This window comes from Panthera tigris, chromosome C2 (assembly GCF_018350195.1).
Source record: "Panthera tigris isolate Pti1 chromosome C2, P.tigris_Pti1_mat1.1, whole genome shotgun sequence".
In the NCBI taxonomy this organism is placed as follows: Eukaryota; Metazoa; Chordata; class Mammalia; order Carnivora; family Felidae; genus Panthera; species Panthera tigris.
In genome coordinates this window covers 18,498,815-18,510,864 of record NC_056668.1, presented here as the reverse complement: position 1 = coordinate 18,510,864, position 12,050 = coordinate 18,498,815, and the positions used below count along the sequence as shown (strand labels likewise).

At 42.1% G+C, this 12,050-nt stretch overlaps 1 protein-coding gene across 7 annotated transcripts in view; it reads right to left on the bottom strand.

Moving 5' to 3' along the window:
* LOC102960478 (amyloid beta precursor protein) overlaps positions 1-12,050 on the bottom strand; it is a 269,032-nt gene that overhangs the window by 66,616 nt on the left and 190,366 nt on the right. For all 7 annotated transcript variants that reach the window (XM_042956847.1, XM_042956848.1, XM_042956849.1 and 4 more), the window contains 2 exons: positions 11,089-11,163; positions 10,238-10,396 (listed from right to left, as the gene is read on the bottom strand). In XM_042956847.1, the coding sequence (XP_042812781.1) occupies positions 10,238-10,396; positions 11,089-11,163 (234 nt within the window). The remainder of the gene's footprint in view (positions 1-10,237; positions 10,397-11,088; positions 11,164-12,050) is intronic.

The window sequence follows — 12,050 nt, the reverse complement described above, 5'->3', positions numbered from 1 at the left end:
TTAAAAAAAACACCCTTAGAGTTAAACCTTTCTCTGCTTGAGATGGTCTCAGTTAAGTTTCTTTCGATACTTTGGCCCTCAGAATTTCAGCATTTCACAAGTACCTTCACTGTTGCAAGAAAAATCTGGGGGATAAAAGAGACAGGGAAGTGTCCACGGGAACCTTTGGATCACAGCTGTGTTTGTCTTTAAAGCTAGGAGTTGAACTAAAATTTTAAGGTTCACTGCGAAATTCATCCACATTCCTTTCTTCAGAAGAGCACATACACGATTTCTGTAGTTTAAAATGAGTTTACGAAGGCAAATGACAATTCTATGCCAAGTTGAACACTGAAGGAAGTCTTGAGGAAGCGGCCGGGGAAATGGCACCAGATTCTTGGGCCTGCCTCCATTCAGTATTTCTCAAGGTTGGAGAACAGGGAGGCACTAGATATCCTCCCCTCCCCGCCTATCCAGTAACGGCTCTTGGCCTTGTGCTGTTAACAGAAGACGGTGGCCCACAGGAGAACAGAAAGTCATCTTCTACCCCTTCCCTCCTCCACAGGGAAGTGGACTTCCTAACAGGGACTTGGCAACAAAGCCTCCCTTTCTGGTGTTTTTACAGCCTTTCTCTTCTCAGGGAGGAAGGTATCTCCCTACTTCAGAATCTCAGCCCAACCTCTGATTAATCCTTTTGTTTTTCTAATATGGCTAAGAAAGCTAGAACAAGGCTAATTGTAAAAGATAACAATTAACGCCATTTTGCAAATGAAGGAGGAAGAATCCTTTCCATTAAGTCATCTGTTCCAAGTTACAGGTTTTATGGATGGCAAACCTGGGAATTAAAGACAGGTGTTGACATCTATAAAATTTAGAAAATAAGAGTGGTTTTAATCTAGTTGTCAGAAATAATTTATTCTGGGTACAGTGACATCATAAGGAAATCTATTATTGGTCTCTTTCCCTAGTCTTTGACACAGAGCTCCTAAAACTCTAGTAATTTCCTGAGTGACAGGGGTGACAGGAGCATCTTTTTTCAGAATATTCAGTCTGAGCCTCTGGTTCCTGCCACAGGAGCTTCTAGGACCCCTGAAGCGATAAAGTGTTGTCTTTGGTATACTCTCCCAGTGACTCTTGGAGGATGGTTCAAACCCAGTGATTAGAGGTTTGGAATTTTTAGTTCCACCCTCCTGAGAGGGGAGAGGGACTGGAGATTGAGTTCAGTCACCAAAGGCCGGGGATTTAATCCGTTGTGCCTACCAAATGGAACCTCCACAAAAAAAATGCTCACAGTGGGGTTCAGACAGGTTCCTGGTCGGGGAACACAGTGGGGTGCCAGGAGAGCACAGGCAGAGCGGACATCCCAGTGCCCCATCCCTTCCCCTACGCCTTGCCCCATGTGTCACTGCCATCAGGCTATTCCTGGGTTATATCCCTTAGAATATGTTGCTAACAGTAAGTAAAGCACTGATTTGAATTCTGTGCGTTGTTCCAGTAAATTATCAAACCCAAGAAGGGGGTCGTGGGAACCTCTGATGCATGGCTGGTTAGTCAGAAGGAAAAAAATGTGACTGAAAATCTGAGGCTTGGGATGGGTGGCTGAAATCGGGGGGGGGGGGGGCAGTCTGGTAGGACGGAGCCCTCAATCTGCAGGGCTTATGCTAATGATGGGGAGTGTCATAATTATCAAATGTGAGGGGGAAAAAAAATCCTCACATTTGGTGTCAGAATATTGAGAGTAGAGTCACACAGACCACAGCTATAAATCAGCGAAGGCAGCATACAGAACTGAAATTCAGCACCTGATCCAAACCCAGGATCAATGCTTTTGGATCAACTGTAGCATCCACTGGATGCGGAGCTTAGATCAACCAAGCTGAGAGCCAAGAAGGGCCAGAAATTCTCTGGAGTTGCAGGTACTCAATTCTTATTTAGGCAAGCAGTGAAACACGCTGAAGCTCTTCATGACGAGTTGGATTATTAATACAACCCCAAAGGCAAAGCCTACGGAGTTAACGGAAGAAACCATAACGAAGCACGTTTGAAAGGATACCACAGAACTTTGCAAAGATTTGCCAAGTGGTCTGATCACCCCACAAATGCCAACTGTGACATAATCTTGACTTTTTAGAAGAGAGGTGAAATAGTATGTTTCCATTTTGCATCTCCATACTTGCATTTTGGCATTTTTGCTTCCCACATCCTCCAACTGGCTGCACCATGCTCAAAGACACGTACCTTCATATCTCTTTTAATTTCCCCCTCTCCTCATACTCCAGCTAACCACAGCGCCTTGACCTACTGGCAACATTAATGCGAGGAAACCCAAAACAACGCTTATAAAAACCCAAATGCAATTAAATTGATCAGTGGATGAACATCATGTGCGTGCATGTTTCTTTTTTTTTTTTTGTGCGTGCATGTTTCTAAGGGGAAGACCCGGGCTACTATCTGCCCCCACAGGGTAGACGTCTGTGAGGCCAGAAAGGTAAGTAACCCCTGCGTCGTTAAATAATGTGCTATTATGCATTTGTCTGAAAAACAAAACATTTACGTGTTCGTGATGGGTTTTGATTTTCAAGGATGAAATGAAAACAGATATCATCATATAAATGCGTACATGCAACCTATCCCGGAAAGAAACAGGACATCCCAGTGCTGTAGGTTTTGACAGTATCCGATGAAGAGCCCTTCCGACTTTGAAGGCAGTCCCGAAGCAGGGCTCTGCGGTGGAGGGAATCCGGGGGATGAATGTGGATTCGGGGGCACAGGACAGCTTTCAAGCTAACGCCTTTACTACATATTTCGTAATTTTCTGTTTAACTTAATTCAATTAAAAACAGAAAGCACTAGTGTCTCTGGTTCCGTATCGCCTGCTGGTCTTTAGATCCGTCTATCAAGATGGGTACAGATTCAAAGCAAGGTAAGGGGGTCATATTAAGAGGTTTTACGGAAACAGTGTGCAAATCAGTCAGCAGAGTCTGTAGGATTTTGTCCAATGAATGCTAATTCTCCTGTTTTCCTTTCCATCTGTTTGTTACTGGGTCTGTCCTTAAAAGCTCTTAAGTTAGGGGCGCCTGGGTGGCTCAGTCGGTTAAGCATCTGACTCTTGGTTTCGGCTCAGGACATGATCTCATGCTTTCGTGAGTCTGAGCCCCACCTTGGGCTCTGTGCTGGCAGTGTGGAGCCTGCTTGGGATTCTCTCTCTCTCTCTCTCTCTCTCTCTCTCTCTCTCTCTCTCTCCCTCCCTCCCTCCCTCCCTCCTTCCCTCCTCCACTTGCATTATCTCTCTCTCAGGATAAATAAATAAAATTAAAAAAAAAATTAAAAAAAAAAGCTCTCAAGTTAACGAGCCTCCTTGTGCCCACCAATTTTACAAATTGCAACTAAAAATAAATGAATGATGAATGGATGAATAGTAAATATGTAAGGTTTAAGATAATTACTTCTATATCTCAAAGGTGATTTTCAACCTAGCAGTCTTTTAACTTTTAAGTACATTCATATCAGCTTTACAAAGTTTGTATTATATTGAAAGCTTGAGGATAGAATGCCTCAAACACCTTGGGACTCTTCTGTCTCAGGTCCTTCACATATGAAGAACTAGGCAAATGGTTTTTAACTTATTTCCTGTCCCTTATATTGAGGTGCAGATGTACCAGATTTACCTTGGCATGTGGATGCGTGCTGTCTGCATATATTCTGTAAATGCTCATATCTCTTTTTGGACCCGAAGCGATTAGCAGAAAATGAAGAGTTGTAGGGAGAAGGGCAGTTTGCAAGGTTACAGGAAAACTTTTTAAAATGGCCAAGTTAAACGCCTCTGTTTCGCACTCATGAATTTCTGTCCTTGATTTTCTCCAATGATTTTGCTGCTTCTTATTGGATATTTATTTCCCTGCTGTTAGAATTCACTAAACAGCACTGAGCAAAATCTCCACCTAGGGACAAGACCATGTTCCTTGATGATAAATCTCACAAGTCGTTACATTAATGTCCTACCAAGGAATTCTATGAGGCAGTTTTCCGGAATCTCAGGAAATTTAACATTTGGCTGAACTAATCAGAAATGAGAAAGGAAAGAGTGTTGGTGCCAAAGGAACTTCTTCCCCCTCAGCTGAATGTTGGAAGTCTGAATGTGAATGTGAGGCATCCGATATAAGCATGAAATTAATTTTAGCGCACAGAAGATGACTGCAATTGGGAGACACTGGAAAACACCACCACCACCACCACAAACACACAACACCAGGGGCACACAGACAAGACAAGATCTACAGGAAAACATTTCCTCATTCTCACTTCCATGTAGAAAATGCTTCAAAGTCCTCTGTGGTCAAGATGATAATTAGAACGCTGTCTAATGGAAGATTTGGAATAAATATCTGTAAAGACACCGAGAATCTCTGAATTATAAAGAAAGCTTTTGTTATTTGGCTCCCATGTTTAACACATTTCCATTCTTACTAATTAGGAACTCCTAAGTTTTTTCAGACCTCAGCTTACCATGTTTATTTTAAACAGAAATTCTGATCTAGCCTAGCCTTTAGTTTAACTGTACGGGAGCCTGCTAAAGGCTAACTGGTCTGCATATTGAAGAGAATGATGGACAGTAAGGCAAGAGCTTCGTCTTCTCTCCGTCTGTGAATCCTGACAGTTACAAAAAGGAAGGCTCAGATCACATTCAGCTCATCATTCATGAGGCCGTAAGGTGACTGAATATGAGCTCTGATAAAGTAAGAAGTGAGAAGCATAGGTAGAGAGATCTGGTGGTCAAATGATAATTTAGTTTTAAGTTGTACTTAAGTTTGGTAGTGATCGAAGAGTGGCGGAAGGCTGACCATGTGTGATGCAACTCTGGAGAGGAATTTAACAATTCTAGGGGAAAGAGAAAGGGTGCAACTCCTTGATTTTCCAAGGAAACTTTAAGAAAAGAGTTAAAATGAAAGGGGCTGGTCCTTAGAAGAGTCACTCGCCCTCTACAGATTAAGAGTTTATCCTGAGTGCAAAGACCAAACTATTCCTGAGGAAATACAATTGTTTTATCTCCTGTGATGTTGGAAGTATTTGGACATGGCAAAATTCTAAGTATAATCCCAATGCACTTTTAGATTAGCCATTTACGGTATTGGCCAGCAGGCACATAATTAATTAAAAAGGAAATTTTAGAACATAAAGCACACACAGCCATGGGGACTCACAAATGAAATTCATAGTACGGCAAGGAATTCTAGCTGCATGAAAACATCATCAAAACATCATCACATAACACTTCCAAGCTTGGGTTCAAAATTATAGATAAAAATACAGATTAAATATGAGCCTCAAAGTTGAAAACAATCCACGTTGTTTCAGATTCCCATGTGGCAAAGGCCGGGACCGGCACAGTATGGTCAGGGTTAAGGGGATAATTATTTTGAAGGTGCTATCAGCTATAGAATCCACAGAAAAAACACTGACTAATTCATTTCCTCTATTCAACTAACATTTACTGAATACTTCATCTTTTCCAGGCACTGTGTTAAGCATGAGGGAGATCTCAAAAAATGTATTTATGGCTCCAATATAAGATGCCACCTTCCTTGGACAGTAACCGGCATGCTCCTGATTTGTCTTTTAACAGGAATTCAGAAAAGTCCTTAAAAGGGGACTTAGAATTTTCTTGCATTTTTCCGAAGTGCAGAGCCAGGTCCAGCTATATGTTCAAATAAACACGTGAAATAAAATTTAAATAAGATGCTCATTAACTTAAACATGGCAGGTGATGGGGGTGCCTGGGTGGCTCAGTCTGTTCAGTGTCTGACTTTGGCTCAGGTCATGTTCTCACAGTTAGTAGGTTTCAGCCCTGCATTGGGATCTGTGCTGACAGCTCAGAGCCCGGTGCTTGCTTTGTATTATGTGTCTCCCTCTCTCTCTGCCCCTCCCTGACTCATGCTGTCTCTCAAAAATAAATAAATGTTAAAAAATTTTTTATTTTTATTTTTAATTTAAATTTTAAATTTTAATTTAAATTTAATTTTTAATTAAAATTTTCTTTAGTGTTTATTTATTACTGACAGAGGGGAGAGAGAGAGAGAGAGACAGAGAGAGAGAGAGAGAGAGAGAGAGAGAGAAGGTGGGGAGGGACAGAGAGAGAGAGGGAGACACAGAATCCGAAGCAGGCTCCAGGCTCTGAGCTGTCAGCACAGAGCCTGATGTGGGGCTCAAACTCATGAGCCATGAGCTCATGACCTGAGCTGAAGTCAGACACCAACCTACTGAGCCACCCAGGCGCCCCTAAAAAAGAATTTTTTTTTAAATGGCAGGTGATAGCAAGATTGCAGCCCCATGACTATCCAGCCCCAGTTTTTATTACATGGGAGAGTTTTATGCATTTCTAGGGAAGAATTCAATAGACTTCTTGGATCAATCAACAACAATCTGATTTTTTTGACAGTAAAATAGCCCCTAATCCAGTCTTTAATTTTTATTTCAAATTAACATGATGTTTAATTCTGCATGAAGAGATCAACAGGCCCAGAATGAATACGATTGTGACCAGTCTGAAAGTATCCCCTTTGGTAATACAGGAAGCTTTGGCAAATACTCTTCTCATCACCATCTTTCCTGTGATGGCAGATGGGACAGAACTGAAAATTCTGAAATGTGCTTTGGTTCAGGACTCCATTCAGTCCCCATCTTATTTTTAGCTCCATCAATGACCACACTGCAAAGACCCTACTACTTCAGAGACTAGACTTTCAGCTGGAACATTCCAGTAAACTGTCAGTGATTGAGATTCTGGTCTCAACACCCACACCCAGCCCTGCTCTGGCAAACGATCCTAACGGCCCTGACTCCAAAATCGAGTACTCTAGAAAAAGAGAGTAACCAAGGAACTTCTCCAAACGCATGTAAACAGGATTTTACCGAACAGTGCTAGAACAGAGACTGTTTTTCTGAATAGAACATGAAAATGCTAATGTGATATTCTTTTTCAAAAGCCTTTTGTTCAGAGAGGAAGTGTGGTCTAGTAAGAAGGCACTTCAGTGGTCGGCTGTGACAGCTCCACCCTGTCCATGAACCAGTGTGGTGGTGTCACCCCGGACCAGACACTCAATCTCAGTGATGTCACTGGTAGAACAAGGTCAATTCAATCTCACTATCTATACAAGAGTACTGGAAGCTCTTCTATGGTTCCTCAGAGCTTTCTGGGCTGTAACTTTAGCATCAAAGGAAAAATCAAAATGAGGAGAATCAGTGTAAGTGGGAGACTTTTTGGTTTAGTCACATCATACATGCCAACTGCTGCTTTCAGCCAAGATGGATTAATGAGAACCAGATTTACCCGACCGCCTGTAACAACCAAAATATGGACAAAATATACAGAACTATGCTTCTAAAAGACATCTGACATCAGGTGAAGGACAGTGAACACTGAGAAAGGGGACTTGAAGGAGGTGAGCTCTAGAACTGCAGGAGTGCTGGGGAGGACTGAGTTGCTCAGAGAACCCAGATTTGCATATAATGTCCCTATGCAAAAAGTAGCTGACTCATGATCAAAGCATACAAGTGAAAGAATCCAGCTGAGACCATGGGGGAAAAAAACACCCAAAAAAGATTAGCGGCAACAGCGCCTGGTGTTCACACAGGGTCAGGGATAGCACCTGTTCCCACCATCCAGATGGGAAAACTCAGTGTTCACAGTAGATTACTCAGAAGAATCTTACCTCTGTATTGCTGAATGAGCCATAAGCTGATAACTTGCCCTGAACCCACCTAACAAGTCTTAAAAGCAAAACCCAAAAGGATCAAACTGTGTCTGAGTACTTTAACATTACAGAACAAAGCTCAAGAACAGAGGTATACAGGGGCACCTGGGTGGCTTAGTCGGTTAAGTGTCTGACTTCATCTCAGGTCACGATCTCGTGGTTTGTGAGTTTGAGCACCATGTCGGGCTCTGTGCTTGACAGCTCAGAGCCCAGGGCCTGCTTCAGATCCTGTGTCTCCCCCTCTCTCTACCACTCCCCGGCTTGCACTCTGTCTCTGTCTCTTTCTCCAAAAATGAATAAACATTAAAAAAAATATAAAAAAAAAATAGAGGTGTACAAAAGTACCCAGAACTCAACAAAGTCAAGTTCACGATGTCTGACAGCCAATAAAAAACTACTAGGTATGAAATGATGAAGGAAAATACTACATATAATGAAAACAATCAACAAAATCAATCAAAATTGACCCAAAGCTGATATTAGAGGTAGCAACCAAAGATATTAAAAGTAACTATAAATGCATTCCAAAAGTTTAAAAACTTAGGTGAAGAAATGAGAGATATGAAAATAACAAACAAAAGCCAGACTAAACTTCTAGATGTGAAAGCTACAATGTAGGAGACAAAAAACAGCCATATGGGATAAATAGCTGACTGAAATACACATGGCACATCATAATCAAATTGCTCAAAACTGGTGATAAAGAGAAAATCCTCAGAGTGGCCAGATTAAAAAAAAAAAAGATATATTATTTACAGAGATAAAGAAAAGGGTATTAGCATTCTTGTTGGAAACCATGCAAATAAGACAATGGAACATCATCATTAAAGTAGCTGCAGAAAACTTCTACCTATAATTCTATACCCAGCAAAAATGTCTTTCAAAAACAAAAGTGAAATAGAGATCTTTCCAGATATACCCAAGCAAAAGAATTCTTCACCAATCTACATGCATTAAAAGAAACTTTCAAGAAAGTCCTCTGACTAGAACGAAGATAATTCCAGATGGATCTATACAAGGATTAAGGAGCACCAGAAATGGTAACTATCTAGATAACTATTTTTCTTATTATGTAACTCTTTAAAAGATAATTCATTGTTTAAAAGAAAACTAACAATAATGTAGTATGGAAAAAGTATGGCAACAACAGACCAAAGATTGGGAAAGGGGAAATGGAAGAATTTGATGAGGTTCTTGTAATGTACATGAAGTGGCATAGTATCACTTGTGCTGGTATAATATTGGGAAGTGTTAGCAACATTTTCTAAAACTCTGAGGCAAACGCTAAAATAACGAAAGAAAGAGTTATAGTTCTAGAAACCCTACAACGGGCATATAAGAAAACCATAAAAAAATATCTTATTAGTCCAAAAGTTGGCAGAAAAAAGAAGAGAAAGGGAACAAAGAATAGATGAAACAAATAGGAGATGCAGCAAGACGACAGATTTAGGCATAACTGTATCAGTAACTTCATTACACGGTGTTCGCAATTTTAAAAGGCAAGATTCAACTGTATGCTGCCTATAAGAAATGCACTTCAACTGTAAAGACAGGTTAAACAAAAGCACGAGGATGGAAAAATGATATGCTATGATAACATTGATGAGAAGAAAGCTGAAATACCTTTAATATCAGACACAGTAACTTCACAGCAAAACATAGTACCAGGGATAAAGAGGTCATGTCATAATGATAATGGGGGGGGTGGCGTGAAGGAGGACGTAAGAGCTCTGGATGTTTCTGTGCCTAAAAACAAAGCCTCAAAAATACAAAAAGCAGAAGCTGATAGCATCACATGAGAAAATAGCAGAGATTTTAATGTCGCTCACTCAGTAACGGATAAACTAACGGACATAGTACACACACACTCCTGCTCAGAATGTTCCTTATGTCCAAAGTAAACTCTCCCATGAAGCCTCACTGAGGAGATCCGCTTGCATTGCTCCGGAAGCCTTTCTGGGCATTTATTGCTGAAAACCTCAAACAAGGCCTCTTCTCTGTGGACACCATGACTGATGAGGGTTTCCCACCAGAGAATATGACTGCTTCCCTCAGCAGGAAACTTGAGTTCTAGTTCCTCAAAATCCCGACAGAAATCCTTACAGCCCGACCACGCCCCGACTTTTCTTAACCCTCGGTTATTTGTCATTAGATGGTTACACAGAAAGTCCTGTCAGCTTTTGCGGTTTCCTGACTTCGGCTGTCACTGACACGTTTCCTGACACGTCACTGTCCCAGGCACATTAACTGGGGTCAGGTCTTGCGCGTCGAGTCCCTGGGAAGCCTGCCTGACGGCTCTGTTGCGCTGAGATGACCCTGTGCAGGCGGCTCCCCTGTGACCCCATAACCTTCAAGACAAGGGAACCGAGGCCAAACCTGTACATAACGGTGCTCGTAACAGTTCCCAGATTTCCTTCCGGTGGCCTTCAGCACCCCCCGTGCCCCCACGCCTCCTGTTTGTGTTGGGCCCCGAAGCGAGTTGTAAAAGGAGGCCTCGCCAGACCTACCCGAGGGGGCACAGCCTGCAGGGCAGTGATGTAATTCTCCAGAGCCAGGCGACGGCGGTCATTGAGCATGGCTTCCACTCGGGCCATGTGCGTCTCCACCAGCTGCTGCCTCTCGTTGGCTGCTTCCTGCTCCAGGGACTCCACTTTCTGCTGGAAATGCTGCCGTTGCAAACACGTGCACACGTCAACACGGGACTGGACGTGCAGCATGGGGCTTCCCAAGGGGGTATCCTACTCCATTTGACTCCAAGATTTACAGTCCTTCCAACATTTTGACTAATTCGGCATGCTCTATGGGTTGCCTCCCTTTCCTGCACCCCATCCTCAATCCTGATTTCTCACTGTAAATCGTTCTTCTCTATGGCCCCCGAAGACTGACTGGACGAGCCGTAGCACAGGCTAAATTTCTGTTACTTTTAAAACTCGAAATTACATTGCAAACAAACAAAAAAACCAACCAAACCAACTCCGCTCTTCCTCAACGTATTTTAATAGGAAAGTGACCACGAGGATCTTACAATTTGCTTAAGGCAGCTGTGAGAGGAGTTCCTGCCGCAAAAGTCTAATCATGGTGTGTGATTTGTGCCAGGGGAAGAGGTAAAGGAAGAATTTGGCAACCAAAAGCAGAATGCAAGGAACAATAGGGGATGAATGTATTAAACCTTGAGCTCTGAATGGCAATGAATTAAAACTTGAGCTAATTAAGAGCAAATACAAGGAAGAGCTGAAGAAACTGAATTCCTGGACAATGATGAACAATAGTCCAAATTAGTGGGAATGTGAACAATCACCCTGGGGGTTCTAGAGGTGCTAGCCCACGCTGCCCGGTGGAGAACCCGCCTGGGTTTTACCTGGATGACTGCCTTCTTGTCCGCTTTAGGCAAGTTCTTTGCTTGCCTTTCTGCCTCTTCCCATTCTCGCATGACCTACAAGATGAGAAAACATTTCAATTTAAAACCATCGGTTCTTTTCTCAAAGATCTATTCTTTCTGTATTCGACACTGTAAACATTAAGAAAATTATCGCATTCCAGTCCTATCTCCAAACTGTTTGACCTCCCGCTAAGAAGTGTATCATTTCTCATAGCAGTATATTACACAGCAATGTTCACGTTCATCGAAGGAACATGGCCCTTTGAAACAAAGGTAGTCTTTTTTTCTTTTCCTGAGAAGTGGCTGCAAGTCATTTTGTTTGATGTGCACAAATGTCAACGATCCATAAAGGGCATATAGATATGTATTTTTTTTTTCTTGCAGGCTCTGCACTGTCAGCACAGAGCCTGACGTGGGACTCTATCTCTCGAACTGTGAAATCATGACCCGAGCCGAGATTAAGAGTTAAGATGCTTAAACGGCTGAGCCACCCAGACGCCCCTATATATATTTCTTGAACAAGGATTTCCAACATTAAATTGAATACTTTAGTTTTTTGTGAAAGCGAGTTACAAAATTTCCAACTGTGTATTTTTAAACAGTAAATGGGGTGGGGGGTGGGGGAGTGGGGAAGGCATGAATATTTAACAAATGTGTATACATGCCATGAACACACTCCGCAAAAGAAGTACATAATGGAGGAAGAAAAAGAAGACTTCTATTGTCAGAAAGCCTCAGGTCCGCCCCACTGATGGGTAAAGGGGGCCTTTGCTCGCCAAACCCCATCATGAACAGCAAAGAAGACCCTATATACCTCCAGAAATTCCAAGAGAGTACACATTATAATGTTCTGAATGTAGCAAAACGTATTCTTAGCAAGTACTGCTAATTTAGTAACCAGGCTAATTTGCTCTGTAGGAAAAGAACACTTGTTCTTCTCA